Source organism: Hippoglossus stenolepis, chromosome 4, assembly GCF_022539355.2.
Source record: "Hippoglossus stenolepis isolate QCI-W04-F060 chromosome 4, HSTE1.2, whole genome shotgun sequence".
Classification (NCBI taxonomy): domain Eukaryota; kingdom Metazoa; phylum Chordata; class Actinopteri; order Pleuronectiformes; family Pleuronectidae; genus Hippoglossus; species Hippoglossus stenolepis.
The window spans coordinates 10,255,292-10,275,795 of record NC_061486.1 but is presented as its reverse complement, the minus strand read 5'-3'; the positions used below and the strand labels follow the sequence as shown (position 1 = coordinate 10,275,795).

General features: G+C 42.4%; 2 protein-coding genes across 3 annotated transcripts; both read left to right on the top strand.

Annotated features, from left to right (window-relative positions):
* The first annotated feature begins 1,174 nt into the window (after positions 1 to 1,174).
* kpna4 (karyopherin alpha 4 (importin alpha 3)) lies at positions 1,175 to 14,950 on the top strand. The gene is made up of 17 exons (XM_035153866.2): positions 1,175 to 1,447; positions 3,114 to 3,158; positions 3,331 to 3,420; positions 5,555 to 5,584; positions 6,354 to 6,406; positions 7,104 to 7,199; positions 7,532 to 7,617; positions 8,705 to 8,791; positions 8,883 to 9,052; positions 9,752 to 9,796; positions 9,941 to 10,072; positions 10,488 to 10,616; positions 11,341 to 11,445; positions 11,556 to 11,627; positions 12,013 to 12,175; positions 12,264 to 12,358; positions 12,637 to 14,950. Exons 1-17 carry the CDS (start codon positions 1,379 to 1,381, stop codon positions 12,730 to 12,732), a joined length of 1,563 nt encoding a protein of 520 aa, XP_035009757.1. The 5' UTR covers positions 1,175 to 1,378; the 3' UTR covers positions 12,733 to 14,950.
* Positions 14,951 to 15,083: 133 nt separating this feature from the next.
* Positions 15,084 to 20,504, top strand: trim59 (tripartite motif containing 59). 2 transcript variants are annotated; one of them, XM_035153868.2, is made up of 5 exons: positions 15,084 to 15,452; positions 17,172 to 17,455; positions 17,599 to 17,820; positions 17,930 to 18,139; positions 18,839 to 20,504. In XM_035153868.2, exons 2-5 carry the CDS (start codon positions 17,201 to 17,203, stop codon positions 19,403 to 19,405), a joined length of 1,254 nt encoding a protein of 417 aa, XP_035009759.2. In that variant the 5' UTR covers positions 15,084 to 15,452; positions 17,172 to 17,200; the 3' UTR covers positions 19,406 to 20,504. The 2 variants fall into 2 exon arrangements, with proteins under 2 accessions (XP_035009759.2, XP_035009758.2); XM_035153867.2 differs by having other exon boundaries at positions 17,139 to 17,455.

Below are 20,504 nucleotides of genomic sequence, written 5' to 3'. Positions count from 1 at the left end.
ACTTAATTCTAATCATATTTAAATCAAGTTTTATTCTCATATCATGCCAAACATGTGACCCATCTTATGTGACATTAAGATTCACGATTCAACACTTTATAGCCATATCAATACAGTTGGTCTTGGCAAAAAATACACACACACTCAAAATACCTAGTCAATCCTAAAACCAATGTTAAAAAAAGATAAAACATACATAAAAATGAATAAAACCTCATCCTATAAAACGTATAGATAACACACTATATAGCAACTAGTGGGTCACCATCAAAAGGAAACTAATTTCTTCAAAACATGCATAAGAGGAAAAGGTCCAAAAAAATAGAGCAGTAAAAAGTAATTCTATATTTTATCTAATCACATAATCGTAAAAAAAACTGATAAGAAAAAAAGAGAAGCTTTGTCTGGTGATGGATTTCCTCATCTAAGATAAATAAATGAATACAATTTAATTAAAAGCCATAATCTTATCTCACAAAACAAAGTAAAGTTCAAAGTTTCCATTAAGGAGGAACAATTTAATGGAAAGGATTTTCTATTCGTCACAGTATATTGAACAAAACTGTAGAAATTTGATGTACTACTGGACTGTATTAGTTGTACAGGTGTGTTTCTGATAATCTGACTATTGTGTGCATTGCACTTTGGATGGACTAAATATCATGAACACCTCATCTTAAAGGTTCAGTGTGTAGAATGTAGTGACATCTAGTGGTGAAGTGTCATGTTGCAGCTGAATACCCCTTACCTCACCCTCCCTTTCCAAACATGAGGTGGCCTTCATTTGTCATAAAAACTCAAAAGGTTAAGTTTTTACTATTTGGACAAAAGTAAAAAAACATGGCGGCCTCCGTAGAGAGGACCCACTCATGATGTAGATATAAAGTATTTAAATACAAAGGGCCCATTCTAGAGTAGAGGAAACCAAAATTTGTACACTTTAGATAAATAACACAAAAGGGAATAAATCACAAGGATTATTTTATAATAAATTCCTGCCAATAGATCCCTTTCACCCTGATCTTACACCCTGAACCTTGAATGTCCCGCAGAGGATCAGCACAATAAGGTTAAAACGATTTTTAAAAATATTGTGTGTTCGTTGTGTTGTGATGAAAACGTGTGGCGCGCTCTGCAGATGGATGTTCAGGGACAAACCAATGAGAGCACCGGGGGTTTCCCCACCCTTCCTCCACGCCAGAGAGGCCGCCCTCCTCCTCCTCCACCACCGGCATTCCCAGTATGCACCGCGGACACAGCAGCAAAAAATAGTCCGCTAACGAAAGCCTGAGAAAAGGGAACTAGAAAAAAACGGGGGGTAGCTCGTCTGCTAGATCCACGAGTCGCACTGTTATTTACCGCAACCAGAACTGCTAACATGGCTGACAGCGAGAAACTGGACAACCAGCGACTGAAGAATTTCAAGAATAAGGGCCGTGATTTGGAGGTAAAAGTTGCGGCACGGTGCGCGGCGTGGATCTCCTCTTTTCCTCGCCGCCGCCGCTGCCCTGTTTCGCGGCCAGCTTCGGCTCTCGGCGTCCCTGTGACGTCGTTTCTAATTTTCCACCATCGGGGAAACTTTGAGCCCGAAGCCTCGACCGGGGCCCTCGCAGATCACATTTATGTGTCTCAGATTGCTGCGTGCGGCCCTGTAGGGGTTCAGCGCGGTTTCTCTACGCCGTGAGACCGCGCTGGTTATAAAACATGTCAGAGAAGCTAGTCCAGAGTTCATCGCCTCCGCTGGATGTGCTGTGCTAGCCCGCTGCTAGCCAGGCCCGCGGGGGACGAGCTAGCTTAAGTGAAGCATATCATCCACCGCATCGGCTTCGCTCGGTGTGTTAGCGAGTGGAAATGTTTAATTTAACACCTCGAATGACATTTAATCGTCGTTATCGGTATCTTTGTGGGGGTATTAGCTTGATTGGCTAGCGGTAAATTAGCGTTATTCCGGCTGTGCCGCTAGCTAACTTGCGTGCTAGCTCCGCTAACGCTAAGCTCGGCGGTGCTGGTGGCTGCAGTTCCACCCATCCCCCGTCTTTATCACCAAAAACAATGGCGGAAACCAGTCGGTCTCTTCGCCGGCCATTCACCTGGGGTTTTTCAAGCCGCTGCATATTGTTAAAATTACATCATGCGCTTTGCCAACAGTGACACATGCTCGGGAAAAACAAGGTTATCGTGACCAGCTAGTTAACGCGATCACATGACCGATGGATCAAAGCTACACCTCGGATCCATAAGCTACCGGTTGATCTACAGACAGACGAGCTTCGTGCACATGAGCCGGATTTACTCATACATCCTGTTTGACAAGTAGTTTCTGTAGCGAGGTTCACCTTTAGTCTGTGTCGCCTCCTTTTCGCAACACGGACATTACAGGCACATACGTTCTCAAACAAATACGCCATATGATCAGCTGCAAGTTTATCGTGTGTAACTCACTCGATCGGCTGCAGTCTACCTCCAAAGTCCTGAAATAACCTTCAATAAGTTTGTTAATTTTTCATGGGTGTTGATCCGGCTTCAAGGCCCTTTTCAGAAAATACAATTTGCAGTGACTTCGTATTGAGATGCGATATTAATGTTGTGTATAACAGTGCAAGTAGATTCAATATTAATTTCACCTTTGTTATAATATGGTTGAAGAGCAAGATGAAGAAACCTCAGCAACGTTTCAAAAATGTTAACCCTAACCCTGCAAAAACTGGCTGTTGAAATCTTCATGAATGTTGAGCCTCTTACAGTCGTGTTTGCTATAATCTGGCCACTGAGTGTTTTTCATCATTATCGTCATGTTTCTAATGGGTAGATCACAAATAGAAATGATATCCATCAGAGAATATGGGCATCAGTGGTCTAGTGTCTTACAGTAACTTAAGCTGAGTCATATTTGGTCAGATTCATGTTGGCTGCTGTCATATGCAGTGTGTGGGCTGTTGACTTTGGGCCCCCAGGTATGACCAAGACTGCTGATCAGCTCAGGTCGCACAAACAGGGCTCCTGATTTCAGACTGTGCCTGAATTTCCTGTCATAGCAGGTGTCACTCAAGGGAAGGTTGGGATTCAAAGTTCCTTGTTTCATGATGCTTAAATGTGATCTTTTTCTCCCACAGACTATGAGAAGACAGAGGACTGAGGTAGTGGTGGAACTCAGAAAGGTAATCACATAAGTGTTATATAGTTGAATCTACTGCAAACCCCGAATGACTGGATCATTTGTACAACACGATTCAATTCTGACCCTTCATCTGCAGTTTATCCTTGAAGTATTGTACTGAAAGATCCTGCTGGAATATGCATGACATGATTTTTCTGTTCCCTCCGCCACAGAACAAAAGAGATGAGCACCTTCTGAAGAGGAGAAATGTGCCCCATGAAGACATCTGCGAGGACTCTGATGTCGACGGAGATTTCAGATCGGTACGGTTGTGTTGTTTTGTGCTTTCGAAATACGTCTGCTGAGAAACTGAGTCGATTATATTTTTAGGTTTTGTCCTCTGAGGACAGAGCAGTGTATGATGGCTCCTAGAATGTACGACTGAAGCAGTGGGACTGACAGCTCATGACGTAGAGTCTGCTGACTGATTGACCAAGAGAGTTTTTTTACATTAGGTCCATCTCACTGCCTCAATACCGGAGAGGTTGAGGGACATGCTGGCGTTTTGTCCATGTGGTGCTGTCTTTTTAGCTTCCCTTGCTCGGTGCCAGTAGGGTGGGGTGTGTGTGAACAAACATGCAGTTTGTCACTGTGTGTGCTGGTCGGCGTCTCATTTTGCTGAAGTAAGACACCTGTTTCCTTTGCAACTTCCCTTGTAGAATAGTATACGCCTCTTTGGGGGTTGTTCTTTTTTTGTTGAAGTTTTCAAGGCTTTTTGGACACAATATTTTAGTTAATGTTTGAGAGAGAGCCCTCTGTTGAAGTATATCCTGGCCTGGTTATGTAATCTCCACAGTGAACACCAGTGGGCAGTTTAATCTTTAATTTTTAGATGACAGAATTCAGTTACTATGTTTGAGTTGGTGTAAAAATGATTATTATTGTAAGTATTCGTAGATTTAGGGTTAGATTAAAGTATTGATAGTACTAGTTCTGAATGTTGTAGTTGTGAAATGTGCAGCAAATGATTTGTAATGCACATATTGGCTTGAAAATTATCCCTCAGCTTGGTAAATTTGAGGCAAACATTCTCAGGTAGTTGGTAATATTACCACAGGTACAAGGCTAAAACGAAGTTATAAGCAATATATATTTTCTTAATTTTTCTCTTGCACCTAGAGGGTCAAAGCTCGACATCAAATTTCTCAGTCGTCATCCCTTCTCGTGTGCAGTATGGGCACTCGTCAAACTGACATGTTTAAGAGCAGCAACGTCACATAGAATCGATCGATCAACAATCTCACCATCACTGAAGATCTGAGTGTGGTGCCATTGCTGTGTTAAAATGGTCACTCAGCAGTTCTGAAATCCAATCACAGTAACTGCCTGGTGGTTCTGAAGGGGCTGCTTAGCAATACATCAACAACGACGTGCTGCTCTGACTCACTGCATGACATTAGAGCGGCTTGTGTGGAAAAGCTTGCTGGTCATTGTAGTTTTAATACTTAACAAACCAATTAATGCGTTGAGACTGTTCAGTCTGACTAAAAAAATGCGTTGATTGTGTTGCCTTTTTCTTTTTTTCCAGTTTGGCCTATTGTGGGCAGCTCTCTCTAAGTGAATCATTTGCCTCTGAGCTTGTTCGACTAAAAATTCCCTTTTCTGATCCATCAGATGTTTCCTGAATCCTCACTCTCGCTCAGCATACTTTTTTATTTGTCTCGTTTCCTGCCTTAATTTGTCACAGCTATTTTTCCCCTGGTTTACACAGCCGCAAAATGAAAATACACAAATATTAATCTGCTGCAAGTACATACATATTTGCATTCAGGGCTGTATTTGAAAGTTATTTCTTAGTCCCCTGCGTCTAAATTTGTGGGTGCACAAGCAATAAGCTGCAACTGGAGGCTTATCAGTAGCATTCGCCAGCTTTATAAAATAAGGCCCCACAGTCTTAGAAAGTTACTCATTGAAAGTGATACTCGGGGGTCCACACTGGACCCTGAACTCCCTGAACTCCCTGAACTGGACATCAGGAAAAGATGCCAATTGGCAAATTATCGTGCTGAACGCTGGGCTGCACATCCAGGCTGCTGACCGGCAACAACACCACATTGGTTCAAACTAGATTGTTAGTTACTACTTTTTTTCCTGATGGCATTTCTTAATCGCCAGCCTCATTGTTTTCTGCTTTGTCAACTTCACATGGAAAAGAAAAACTAGTCCTCCATGCAAGGCAGGAAGCTCACAGATGTCTGCTTGCCCATGATACACGCGCTTCAGGGTATTGCTATGGCATTTTTAAAAATGGGTTCTGCTGTGTCTAACAGTGTTGACTTCTTTCTTGCCAAGCCAACATTTTATTATTCACCAGTTACTGATCATCCTATAAGTGTTCAGATTATATTACATAAAAAATTTCTTGGTTGATAACTTTCGGAAATGTTTCTTTTTCAGCAAAACACCTCCCTCGAAGCGATAGTACAAGTAAGTAAGATGTTTGATTTATATGCTTTTCTACTTTGTCATTTTGCTTGTCTTAACCCGGTGTGTTAAAACCAGTGTTGTAGCACTTGAGTCCTTAAAACCAGAGCGTGTGACTCGACTTAGAATTAAGTTTTGATGACTCAGACTTGGACTCAATCATCGACTGTATTCAAACTTGCTTCAAGCTTTGAAGTTAAAGATGAGGACTCAGAGTTTCTTTTTTTTATTAGTCCATAATAATTTTTAGATAAGATATTGATAGATCTATTCATATTGTGACATTGTTCAATTATATTCTAGTTTGTTCATCTTACTTTTATGGATTTTATCAAGTTAATAAATCCTGGATGACCCTGGCTCCGGTCATTGGGACACCACTTAGATTTCTCTTTGGTGTTTTGAACTTGGACTTGAACACTCTTTAAATAGGACTCGAGGTTTAGTGACTCGACTGCAACACTCGTTATAACTAAACCGATCAGCAACCAGTTACCAATTTTTATGTTGTGATAGTAGATCTGTGTATTTCTTAACTTAGTCAAGCCATGGAAAACAATTGAAACTACAAATTAATTTCTAATGAAAAAGTTATCTCTTTCAATACAGGCCATTGATTTTCACCAGTCTACCACAGCATTAAAACCAGTGACCTGATCTAATGCTGTGGCTGATAGGCATATATTGTAAACATTTTACAGCATTCAGCTTCTACTGACATGATTTATTATTTAGAATGTTGTGTCTGACTCAGTCTCCTTGTGTGTTGTAGAATGCCACCAGTGATAACCAGGGCGTCCAGTTGAGCGCTGTTCAGGCTGCAAGGTAGGAACGAACTCCCCCTGCACTCTTGGATTTGTCTTATTTTGTGAAAATGTGGATTGCAATTGTGTTACTACTGTCTTTATCATCAAAACCTAGTTTTCATTCTGTGTAAACAATACTGATGCTGTTTCATTGACAGTATCTTTGCTGTGTAACAGTAGCAGGTTGAATGTAATCAACAATCACATCTGGATCCCAAGTGTGTTTGTAAGCCATTGATTCTGCACCAGTGCCTCGTCTTAAGAGGTTTTCTGATTAAAATTGATGGCCTCTTACGAAATACATTCACTGTTGCAATTCCAGGGCCTCAATGTTTTTCCAGCTTGGTTAGACAGCAGTGATATACAGTAAGGGTGCCCGGTCTGATTAATGGACATTGTAAATGGCACTGCGGCTCAGCAGTGCAGCCCTTGAGAAGTTGGTTCAGGTGTATTCATGAAGCATTTTCAGGTTCCACAAACTATTTGTCTTTTATTCATGTTTTCTGTGAAGTCTGCCCTGCAGCTTTAGTTAGACATTTTTAAGATGCTTTCAAACCCAACCTGATGTTGCATCATATGCTGGGTGATTGACTTGCAATTTTAAGATGACTCATTATTCTTAAGTTTTTTTCTCTGTATTTTTTTGTTTTGTTGGAATGTGTCTGTAAAGTTATGCGAGTATGACAAATGGTCCCCTGTTTCCTCTGCTTCTGCAGGAAGCTGTTGTCCAGTGACCGTAACCCTCCCATAGACGACCTGATCAAGTCTGGGATCCTTCCTATTCTGGTCCACTGCCTGGACAGAGATGACAAGTAAGCCGTCTGTAATTCTGTTTGTCTGCATGTTGCAGTGAATCATCCTGCTTCGTGTGTGATAATTATAGTACAAGTTAGAGCTTTTCCCTGATCATGTTGAGTTTATGTACACTTCAGAGTTATGTAAATGAGGCAGCAGGGTTTTGGCCCAGGCTGCATGTGAACGGTGTTGCAGTTATATAAATGTGTCCTAGTTTCACCTTCGAGGAGGGGCGGAACACAAATGACTCATCAGTATATTCATACTGTTTGACGCCCTGTCCCAATTGTACAAATTTGTACCACTGCCTCTGCTGGTCATCAATCTTACCTCTCTCACCTCTCTGCAGCCCATCTCTCCAGTTTGAGGCCGCCTGGGCTCTTACCAACATCGCATCTGGAACCTCAGAGCAGACCCAAGCTGTGGTCCAGTCCAGTAAGTCCAGTGACTTTTCTCTCCTCTTTCTGTTCCCTTTATTTAATTCAGTCACTTTTTTTGTGCATCTTTGCTGTATTTAACTAAGATTTGCTTTATTTTGGTGAGGTATGCAGTTGACGGTGGAAATATAAACGTATTAATATATTTATTTGAGCAGCAGTTTGTCATGAAACTTTAAAAGCTATATATTTAGTGTGTTTGAAGGATTTCCTTTTGCAAAACCCTGGTCTGTCGTGTTCACAGCCTTATTTTATTATTTTTCATTTCCTGATAAAGTGCTCATATTATGGCTCTCGAGTCCTTCCCTCAACTTTATTGTGTCATATCTTTCTAGTAATAAAGTCTGGTAAGTTACAAAGGCCTAAGTCTGTGGCAAAGAGGGGAGTCATCTTCCACAGAGAACACTGTGACATGAAATATCCAACAAACTCTCTGATTGACCAATCACAAATGAGCAGGCCAGCTGACCAATAACAGCAGATTGGGTTTTTTGGGAGGTTGGCCAAGAGCTCAAGCTGAGCATTTCAGACAGATGATGAAATAAGATTCACCAACAGTATGACCATAATGTGCATTTTGAACATTTCAGCTCCTAATCCCATTCTAGTAGACATTTGGATTTAGATAATCAACCTGTAAATGGTCAAAATATGGGGACTTTACTAATATTTTTTTAACAATCGCATCCTGTTGTCAGTTTAACATTTTCAACAAAAAACTATCAGTATTTCCTTAAATAAGTTGGTCATTAGTGCTTTTCTTTTTCAGTAGACCTGTGCATCTTTGATCACTACTTTACTGAGTGCATTGCATGATGGTTACACGAACCATTGAGCAATGTTCCCACTCACCACTTACAATTACAACTAGCCCCATTTATTATTTAAATATCTACTGATGATGCAAAATGTTAAACTGAGGGAGCAATGCATACTCTTACAACCCCTAGAACCAGGCCGGAGTATAAATGATTTAGTTCTTATTAAAGGTATTCATATGTTCCATGAGGTTGTACCTGGATGAAAGCAGCACATCAGATCATTAGATGCCAGTGGTTGAGTAATATCTGTTTCCTTTTGTGTAGATGCTGTGCCACTGTTCCTGAGACTGCTTCACTCTCCTCACCAGAATGTGTGTGAACAGGCCGTCTGGGCCCTTGGCAACATCATAGGTGAGTCTCTGGTGACGTGAACATGTGTGTAATGGAAATAAATGCAGTTTGCCCAATGATGACACACGCTCCCTCTGTGTGTTATATCCAGGTGATGGTCCTCAGTGCAGAGACTACGTGATCAGCTTGGGCGTGGTGAAGCCCCTGCTCTCGTTCATCAGTCCCTCCATCCCCATCACCTTCCTCCGCAATGTCACCTGGGTCATGGTCAATCTGTGCCGCCACAAGGACCCTCCACCACCTATGGAGACGATCCAAGAGGTGTGTACATGATTTTTGCAGAGAAAATGAGTGAGCTGTGCCACACTGTAAAGAACAGGGTGATTGTGAAAAAGCAGTTTTTCAAAATGTATGGGTGGGAGGACGGTGAAGGATCACGTCCTTTATCATTGCACTTGCAAAGAAACATGTATTAGGTCCCACATGTTAGAAGTAAGATGTCCTAAATAGTGAATGCAAAATACTGTCTTGTATATTTTTATGTGAACGTCTTAACTGCCAATTTGGAACATGTTCCAGCGTGTTCCAAACTGGCAGTTTTATTAACAATCTTCTATCTGACTGTAATCTTGGTTAAAATACTGCGTACAGACATTAGGATGGTGCTTGACCTCTTAATAAAACCTATAGGATTGCTATAATATTAATGCCAATATTGATGACTTTTGCAATTACAGTATTTGTTAGTATTGCAGTGAATGCTTTCATACTTCTCCTGAAATCTAAGAGGCATTTGTGTATTTATTTGCCTTTGATGGTCAGTGAAAGTTGAGGAAGATTAGAGCTGTCTACCTATGCTAGTAAAATGTTTTTATGATGCTATTTGGTGCAGAAAGGAAGAAAGGTGCAGCAGGTATTGCAGAATAAGTGACTCTGCAGCTATGAGCAAATCTGTATGGATCACATCGGAATGTTTTTTTCTCCACATGTGACTTTTTCTTTTCTACATTGATTTCTCAGATCCTGCCGGCTCTCTGCGTGCTGATCCACCACACCGATGTCAGTGTGAGTATACTGAATTTAAACAGCCTGTGGTGCCATGGCCCTTTGATGTATTTCCAGAAGAAATTCCCTAATAAATCATCACTGTCTCATGAAGTGTGAGAAGGAAACAAAATATATTAATCAGTGTTTTTTTTCTGCCTCTAGATCTTGGTAGACACAGTGTGGGCTCTGTCCTACCTGACAGACGCCGGGAATGAGCAGATCCAAATGGTCATCGACTCTGGGATCGTCCCTCACCTGGTCCCTCTGCTCAGTCACCAGGAGGTCAAAGTTCAGGTATGCAGAGGAGAATAGTGCTTTTAATATACCTACTTTGGAAATACTCTTAAAAGGTGATTTCAGCCATATTGTTCATTTTCTATCAGTTAGTGCTGACTGAGGGATTCTTAACAATCTCTACAGAAGAATCAACCAACATGTAGTAATTACATTTCATTATATACATCCAAATAAGTAGCCATGTGCTAACTGTGCTGTCATTTCCATGTTTTATCATAACATTGGATAATTGATAAACGACAAACACTAACTAAACTCTGATAACAAGAGTTTTGAAATGTAAATTTATTTTCGCTGTGATTGGACTTTTACTTTTAAACTCCTGAATTCTAGCTACGAGCTACAACAAGCATCTTTGAGTATCAAGAAAGAGGTTCTCTAGAAATAAATGTGTTTTCCTCTTCGCACACAGACTGCAGCGCTGAGAGCTGTTGGAAATATAGTGACTGGCACAGATGAACAGACCCAGGTGGTGCTCAACTGTGACGCCCTCAGCCACTTCCCTGCCCTCCTCACACACCCGAAGGAGAAAATCAACAAGGTAATCCGCTCTCCTCTTCTTCCTCCACACACACACACACACACACACACACACTGACGATCTCGAACTGCAACATCAGTTATCTGGAAGTGATGAAATCAGAGACTTGGTGCCAGTGTGCATGCTGTGTGAGTGAAAATAGATGGCAGATGGCTAATAGTAGGACTTCATAACTTGGAGAATCGCGAGGATGATGACGGCGACGACGACGGAGAGGACATCGGCAGCTGGGGGGTTAGAGTTAGTGAGACAGGTTGGGGAGGGGGCGGGGTACTAGTCTGTGTGCTTGTGATTGAATGTGTGATACCTTTTGGGTTGTTGGCCAAAGGGTGCTGAGACCATGTGTCCCTGCTGATATCGAAGTGCATCTGAGTCCAGTCACTTCTTAAAACGAGGCCTCCTTTGTGACCTGGACGATGATTAGAGCCTCAATGTCCACCCTCGCCTCGCCCACAGCACTCTGTCTCGACCAGGGGTCACTCCCTGAGTGGACCTCTGGGTTCTGATCCAGTTTAGATACTAAAAGTCAACCTCCCTTGAGAGGAATGTGCAGTTTACACAATCGGATTTCCCTGACTGCTTCCTTCTGTCAGGTCGAGGGTGGGATCACCTGGGTTTTGGGGGTAGAATGAAACCTGTAAACAAAATCTGTCTGCAAAACATTTTTTTTAAAAACTGTTCTCTGGTCTTGGTAGAAAAATGTAACGTGCTTTCTGTCCTGTAGGAGGCAGTGTGGTTCCTGTCCAACATCACAGCAGGCAACCAGCAGCAGGTGCAGGCCGTCATTGATGCCAAGCTAGTCCCCATGATCATTCATCTGCTTGACAAGGTTTGTATCTCTTCCCTTTTAATGTACTGCATCATGTGCAAATATGTGCTATACGATTCTTTGTATGTCACGTGTTTATATGTCTAACTTTGATTGTACGCATATTATAGGGTGACTTCGGCACTCAGAAGGAAGCTGCCTGGGCCATCAGCAACCTGACAATAAGTGGAAGGAAAGATCAGGTAAGAAACCTTTTTGCTTTATAGTATTTTAACCTGAAACAACCCTGCCTTTTCAAATGCTTATTTCTTTCCTAACAGTATCTTTGTAAAACTGTAATAAATAACAAGTTATTGAATTGAAACAAATACTTCTGAGTCATAGAAATGGTGAAACAATCTATGAAGCAAAGAAAAAATAGGCAGAACCACAGGTTTTAACAACTGGGGCACACTTAATGTGCTGGGATTATTTTTGCCAAACCACTTTTAGCAATTTTATTATTTGGGTCCAAAGTCTCAACTTTGAAATGGGGAACTTTTAGAACAACAAAGATGAAGTATTCCATCCTTCTCTGACTTATCAGATTACTCATACATTGTACAATTGTCCCTCTGCTGTCTGCAGGTCGCACACCTTATTGAGAAGCAGGTGATCCCTCCGTTCTGCAACCTGCTGACTGTGAAGGATGCTCAGGTCGTGCAGGTCGTCCTCGATGGCCTCAGCAATATCCTCAAGATGGCTGACGATGAGGCTGAAACGATTGCAAACCTCATTGAGGAATGCGGAGGTGAGTTTTTTAATTAATTTTTTACTAACTAAAATAAAGTGTTAATTTGATGTCGATTGTTGTACAAACTGGTGTTTTTGTCCCACAGGTTTGGAAAAGGTGGAGCAACTCCAGAACCATGAAAATGAAGACATCTACAAATTGGCTTATGAAATAATCGATCAATTCTTCTCATCTGATGATGTAAGTATTATTTAAATGTATATATTATATTCTTCCATTTTGATTTAGTTAACTATTTATCATGCCCAATGACATGTTCCAGTAGCATATGGTAGAAATGGTCAGATGTCAATAAATACGTTTCCCTGTTGTCAGCCACCCAAGACTTTTAGCCACTTAATTTAAAAGTCATTGGGCTCAATGAGGCTGTGAATCTTTATTTTCTTAAAATGAGTTGATCACCACTGGTGTTGATCCACCGTCATTGCTAATACTGCTTTGCACTGTCTGTCATTCAGATTGATGAAGACACCAGCCTGGTCCCAGAAGCCATCCAGGGCGGAACTTACGGCTTTAACTCAGCCAACGTGCCAGCCGAGGGATTCCAGTTCTAGACGGCATCTGGGGTATTCTGGAGTTTTGTTCACGATGCAGCACTCTGTTCAACATAAAAAAATTAGGAGAGAAAGAGCGAGCGAGAGAGAGCGAGAGTGTGAGAAATTTGATCCATTGTGCTTAGCTCGTGGGATCCATGGCTGCATCTTATCTGAGAGAAAAATGTGTGGATTTCATTTGGCATTCCAGGGGAACCAGCCCAAATGAAGTTTGAGATGGCGAGTGGGTGCGAGTGAGAATGAGTGGCTACATGTTGCAAAAAAGCAAAACATCTACATCGAATGCGTTGAAAGACATGCCGACATAACTTCTGTGTTATTGGAGCTGTCGTCTTCGGAAAACTACTTCAAATGACAACAAAAACTCGATGTCTGCCCGGGGAGAACCAAGGACATCCAAAAATAAGAAATCAAGAAATGAATATAACTATAATTATGAACTGAGATGAACCACAAACCATCACAATTCTGCGGTCCTCCGACTCGAGAGGGCGCCACCCTCAATGTGCCCCTCCCCCAATCGGCCACGCTATCAGACATGTGTGTGAATGGACCCATTGTGTATGAATGTCTGGACTCAGTGCTGAGGAGCCAGGTTCATCTCCTCCAACAAGACGCCCCCCCGATGGGGCACCATCCTCTCCCCCTGGTGGGCGGGGCCAGGAGTCCGACTGCGCGTGTCGCATGTGCGAGAGAATGGACGGATGAGTTGTGTGTGCTTGGCTGCGTGCGTGACTGGAGTATGCAAGGCTGGGTGAGAACGCATGCAGAGACGGGTGGAAAAAGAAACAAATACAACATCTGAAGAGAATCAAAATTGAGAAACGCAACAATGAGGTTATCAAAGGTTTCAGGAAAGAAATTCTGCCTTTGAAAGAGAGGCTGATCCTCTAAATCCCTAAAAGGAAGAACTTTGGATATGAAAAAAATTCGTCATCACAAGGATTTTTTTTTTTTTTTTTTTTTTTTCATTATTGTTATGTTAGTATAAATTGACACTGGACAATGCTATTGGCACGAGTGGAGCAGCAGTGCATTGTATTAAGATGCATTTGGTGGCTTTTGGGCTTTTCTTTTTGCCTCCAGTGTGTTCCTTTTTATGATACTTTTTAGTTTCAGCTTTTAGTTTCATCGCTTCTGTAAAGGTGATTGACGATCGTATTCCACCCTCACACCACAAACCTAACCTACGCACCAGAGATGGGCTTGATGCTGTGAAATTCTGACACCATCACTATAATCAACCAAATGACCTGTTCCCCTTGTGACACTGAATTATTTGTCCTTCAATTTACAGCAAAATCACTGCTTTGCAGTATTGTTGCCATAGCTTTGACTTATCACCAAGGGAGAAAAGAACAATGGCCATTTCACGTAGGATTGTGAATCATAACCTTTGCATGTACTAAACTATAGCACAGTTATTTTTAGGGTATTTTAGTTTCCTTAGGCTGTGGATACAGTGTAATTTTCTTTTTAAGTAAAACTGTGCTTAAATGTTACATGTTCCCCCTTCCCTTACCCCTCACTAGTGTCCAATTTGCTAAATAATCTTTATGGTTTTGCACATGTACTGCAAAGTGAGGCCTGAAGTCTTTCTGAAGGAGTGTTGGTCGGTTTCATAGGTTTTGACCTGCCAGCAACCTCAACAATATGCATCACTCAACCACAATCTTTGTTGTATTTCTAGAGTAATCCAATGATGCTTTTTAGTGATACTTGAGAAAATCATGACTATTTCAGGAGCAGGCAGTAATGAATCTGCTAATGTATCTCAGCTAGACTAAGAGGGGACTCAACCTCCCGGTTCTCAAGGTCAAAGGGGATTTGGGGAATTGTCCTAAATGGGTTCTCCTGAATAATAAATAAACCCATGAACAAGTTTGCTGTACATTTAGTACCTTGCAGTCCTTAGCCCCGTACTCCTCTCTCCTCCTATACCAGCTAGGTGTACAAGCTTACCCTTTTTCATTTTTGTGTTAACTTCAAACACTGTAGTAAATGATTACACATTGTGCTCATAAACCTTCTGTTGAACATAGGGGTATTTTTTTTGCAGCATTCCTTGTTAGCAAACATGTGGTTTCAAATCTAAAATTATTAAATGGAAGGAGAGGAAAAAAGGTGATTTGCTCCCAAAAAAAACAACTTTTTGGGGGGAGATAGGCTACAGGATAGGTTGTCTTGGAGAAAATAAATAGTGAAACCCAAATCGAGAGACTGTGTGTGCGTGTGTGGTCTGTTGTGGAGAAGTGGTGTGATTTACTTTTTTTCTCTTATTCAGATTTTCCACCTTTTTAAAAAATACATAAAACATCCAAACTCCCTCGTTTCCCCCCCTCAGCCGCTGGAATTCAAATCGAGAAGGGGCGCACGCTGATTGGCCGGGGAGACCGCTTGTGCGCATGCGTCCTACCAGACCAGGGAAATGATGCATTCGCTGCAGCTGTCGAAAGTAGTGATCGAGGAGAAAACGTCACATAGTTAAACTGAAGGCTTTCTCTTTTTTTATATATCGAGAGGGAAACAATCGTATTAAATCCTGAACGCACTATACATCGTTTAGGATTCAAACGTGCTCTTAAAGTTTTATATAATGTAATATATCCGCCTCCTGTTGCTCTACGGAGCCGGGATTTACTGCGAGCACTTAAAGGCAGCAGGAGGAACAGGAAATGAAGGCTGTGTTGTGGAGAAACACTTGGAGCTCCGAGCAGACGGTGAGTTTCTATCCAACATGTCTCGCTCAAACTTCCTTCATCGTGTTTGAACTCTGTCTTCAACCCTATAAGTGAACTGTACGATAAAACAAGCGGTCGCCATCTTGTTGAGAAAGTGTCCGCGACAAACGTAACGTGTCTCGTGACGCTTGTTTTTATCTTGGAGAGTTGAGTTAGCTTCAATTCCAAGATAAAATACTTTTACTCTTGAGAATCACTTTACGCGTGTATTGAGGTTTTCGCCTCATGAACCTTTTTCAAAGTGCGTTACATCTAAACGATCAAAGTGACCACACGGGGTCAAAGTGACCGTTAGCTTACATGTGGAAACAGAACTCCTGTTTAAACGTCCTCTTCACACGCGGAGTCACTTCCCACAGAGTTCAGTGTGATGAGGACGAAGCCCCAGCAGGACACCGGTCACCTGTTTGAATCTGGGCGCCAACATGGCTGCAGGTTTAGTTGTTGCACAGCTGAACCACATTGTGTGTCTGTGGCCGCGGGGACCGGCTATGTGCTGGCGTGAGGCCTCCTATTGGCACCGTAACAGGCTGTAACAAGAGGAGACAACACACCCCCCCCCCACACACACACCTGATCCTGTAACAGGAGCTCAACTGTGTTTTGGGCTGTTTCATTGTTTTCCAGATAAAAGATCTTCTCTGCTTGTTATTAGAGCTGGGCGATAAAACCATATCGATAATTATCACAACATTTTCATCAATAACAATTCAACTAAAGTCCAACATGTACATCACAATATCTTTCTCATGCATTAAGCAAGGCCGTAAGAAACTAACACATCACTGATCCACCTCTGATATGTAAAATGTTTACGTGTTAGTTGTAAATACTTCAACACTTCAAGGAATAATGTGATATCGTGTCAATTATCAACATCGACTGACTTAATCTTCAGATTTCTGGTCATATCGTGCAGCACCTACTGTTACCTATTTCTTTTATCGAGTAGCACTAATTATAAAATACACCTGTACTATCTAATTCAATCCAAAACAACCAAGTCTGTATCAGTCATTTTGATGATGCTTAGAATGATGCACTTTTTGATTCTTTTACCACTGAGGTCATAATTAATTGTTCATACGAATCAAGATAAACAGGATAACATTCAAAGAAATTGGTTAAGTGAGAAACAGTCAGTACTGTGAGTGGGAAGTGACGAATGTGTTTATGATGATAAATGAGGATATGAATTAAAGGAATTCTAAGTTTACAATCCACAAAACAGTTCTGTATGTAACAGGTGACTGTGACCACTGGTTGTATAACAGTGTTAGTCACAGCTGGGATGTCTGGAGATGGTGATGAAATTTTGGTTTTACACAATCATGAAAATGCCACACCCGAGTGGCAACAACTCGACTTAACCTCAGCTAAAAAAAACATCATATAATCTGCTTCAACACAGTGTGAACAGGTAAAATGAGGAAATGCCTGTTTTTAAACTGACTTAACTGTTAAATCATCACATTTGAAAATCTTGAACCTTTAATTGTTGCTTGGAAATGTGATGAAACTTTTGATTAACCAAATAGATGGTGATCATTTTCTCTTTATTCACTCTCCAATCACATTCTGTCTCTTTTTTTTATTTTTTTTCAAGTAGTCTCCAGGATTTATTCACTGTACATTTGTGCCAAGTTGAAATGTTTTGCTGGACAGGTGCAACACGTAGCTTTTCATCCGTCCTGCTAGATCTTCTCCCTCAAGTGTGAGTCTCCACCATGGACAACCTCGAGGAGGACCTGACCTGCTCCGTGTGCTACTCTCTGTTCACTGACCCTCGAGTGCTGGCGTGCTCTCACACCTTCTGTAAGGCCTGCCTGGACAACTTGCTCCGGGCGTCCACAAACTATTCCATCTGGCGTCCGCTCCGTCAGCCGCTAAAATGCCCCAACTGTCGCAGCGTGATGGAGCTGCCCGTGACCGGCGTCGACGCTCTGCCCACCAACGTGTCTCTCCGGGCCATCATCGAGAAAGTAGGAGAGAGCCACTTGTGTTCAGCTTAAACTTTTACCCACTGACCACCTGTCAGTTTGGAATCCTCTTATTGGCCGTTCCTTTTCTGCGTCAGCGTGCGCTCATCTGTCGTGTTTGTCTGTTTGCTCGTTTGCTGCCTCAGTACCAGAGTGACTGTGATCCCCGACCTCCGTCCTGTCCGGAGCACAGCAGGCAGCCTCTGAATATGTACTGCATCCAGGATCGCCAGCTGATCTGTGGGCTGTGCCTGACCGTCGGGCAGCACCAGGGTCATCCCATAGACGACCTGCAGGCGGCTTTCATCAGAGAGAAACAGACGCCATCGCTGCTGCTGACCAGTCTCTCTGGGCAGAGATGGGCACAGGTTGGGAATCGCCTCATTACGGCTTTTATCTGAGTTGGGGAAATAATGAATATAGAAATGCCAAAGAAAGCCCTTCAGTTGCGCTGACTGCCCTCTCTCCCTCTGTCAGATGTGTGAGCTCGCGGAGCAGCTGGAGCAGGAGAAGGCTCGCTGCGAGGCTCTGGTGAGGCAGGACCGACAGGAAGTGAATCAGTTTTTTCAGACGCTGAAGGCGGTGTTGGCCAAGAAGAGACAAGCGTACCTGGAGGCGCTGGATAAAGCTGGTGCTGAGATTTCCCGGGCCTACGACCCGCTCATCCACAGAGTGAAGGAAATACAGGTGTGTCTCCATTCAGAGCAAACATCAGCATTGCCACTAGATGGTGAATATTTACAATGTTCAGAGCGCATTTATAATACACTTTATTAAACATGATCAACTCACCACAGGAACGAATGCATTTTGGAAAGTTTTTAGCAGATGGCGGTGCACCACTGTCATTCATTATGGAAGAGTTTGTTTTGCAATTCAAGAATAAAGAAATGAATGAATTGGTGAAGTCGTTCTTCAGAATCAGTTTTCAGCTTTTTTCAAACATGCACTGAACTCTAGACGTTCTCCTGAAATTCTCCAGGGGAACTGTATGTGAGAACATAAATGTCCGAGAACATTCTTCAGACATGTTCCCACCACAGCCCCCTTGTAAAATGTCGGAGTGAGGATGCAGCAGGATTCAGTAGTAGACGCGTTTCTAATACGCAAAACTGAAACCAAAAACAAAGTATGCACAAATCTCAGGGTGAAAACGAGCTGTTATATATATATATATATATATATAGAAAACTGGCTTTGAAATATATTTTATTATATTTTAAATGTTTAACTTCCTCAAGCCCAAACTGACATCCTCACATTGGTTGATTTGTCCACAGCCCAAACATATGTAAAATTAAATGAACATTGTTATAATCATTAGCAGGTAATTGATGAGTTGACTCGTAGTTCCAGCAGCTCTGATATCAGTCTTGTGTTCTGCAGGAGAAACAGCTGGACCTGGTGTCTTTGGGCTCGTCGGTGGAGGAGGAGGAGTCGCCGCTGGTCTTCCTGGAGAAGGTGCATCTGCTCAGAGAGGGGGTCGAGGAGTTTCTGAAGACCCCTCTCCCCCCAGTGATCAACGTCAGCGTCACCCCCCGCGCAGCAGACTACCTTCAGCAGCGCTGGCCTGCTGTGACCATCGGGAGCCTGGAGGAAGCACCTGTCCCTAAGGTGAGCTGCTGTGGCAGATGTGGCGGCGGGGAGGCCGACAGCCCGGTACAGGAGCTGTGGTGCAAACCCAGTTGTTCTGTGGTGCTGCTGGGGCTGCTGGGGCTGCTGCTGCTGCTGGCGGCGCTGTGGTTGGACCCAGTGGGAGGCGCCTCGCTCGGCTTCTCTCTGTTGTCTCGGTTCAGTCAGTTAGTCCACGGCCTGAGCAGCGAACTCGCCACATCTGTCTGGGACTCGGCGCTGTCGGCATGCACAGTGATGGAGGCGGCTGTGGAGAGTTGGAGCACACAGCTGTCCTCGGCCTGGGAGAAGGCTTTCCAGCAGTTTTGCTGCATTATTTAAAACTCTGTCATCCATTGAAACACCAAAGTGAAACATGAGCCATTTTACCTTTTATTTAGAAACTGAGAAAAATATCTGAAACAGCTGCTATTTATTTTGGTCCTTGACAGTAGAAACATGGTTGTCTGACTTTGGGCTTTAATTTTAGATGAAGATCAACACTGACCCTGATGTAGCAACACTACAGTGAATAGACCACAATGCCTTGCAGGTCCTCTTCCATTCTTTCAGTTAATAATAAACAAAGGATCATTAAGTAAACATCACAAACGTAACTGAATATAACTGAAAGCAGAATGAGTCGAAACAATTTCATCACAAAATATCTTTTATTATTAACCTTCACATTTACCTCCGGTGTTAATATTTAATCTGAGGGTGGATTTTATCCTGTAGCGTCATTTCAAAGTTTTCCAGGGGTTCCCAGGGGTGTGAGAAATGCTTTTACAGTCTAAAGAAAATGAATTTAGTTATAATGATTTTATGAACCAAATCGTGTTGATAAGTGTTTTGTGCTTTGGTTTCTATTATGTTAGATTATAGAAACACAGCCTGACTTCTAAATTATGAAATAATAATCCCAACACAGACAAAAGGTTTTAGAAAAGCAAACTGGAGCCTTAGATATGAAATTGGTGCCTAGAGACTCTTTAGTCGCCTTTCCCATCATGCAGTGGGACATTTCAGTACCGGAGCAGTATGTGGAACGTGGATCCTGCTGAGTGGAAGCAGCCGCACAGCGGATCGGACTGGAAGCCTCCACAGATCATGTTGCAGTGATGCTGAGCGGCTCCCAGTCTGTGCCTTTTACCCATCACGCCTTTACCTCAGCCGCACCTGATAGTTTTAAGTAGTGGGCTGATTTTTCCATCAGGACCAAAACGACTTCCTCAGGACTAAAATAGCGTAATGGAACACGGTCTATTTTTAAAACATACGGCCTTGGGAAAAGCTTCAGCAGCACAACTCTGCATCCCTCAAATGTAACAGCATTTAACTCGAGCACACTTTCACTTTCCATCAAATGTTGTATTGTTGTATTTTTTATAAACGTTTTCTCTTTTCCTGTATTTAAAATAAATGTGTTTGAATTCTTTAA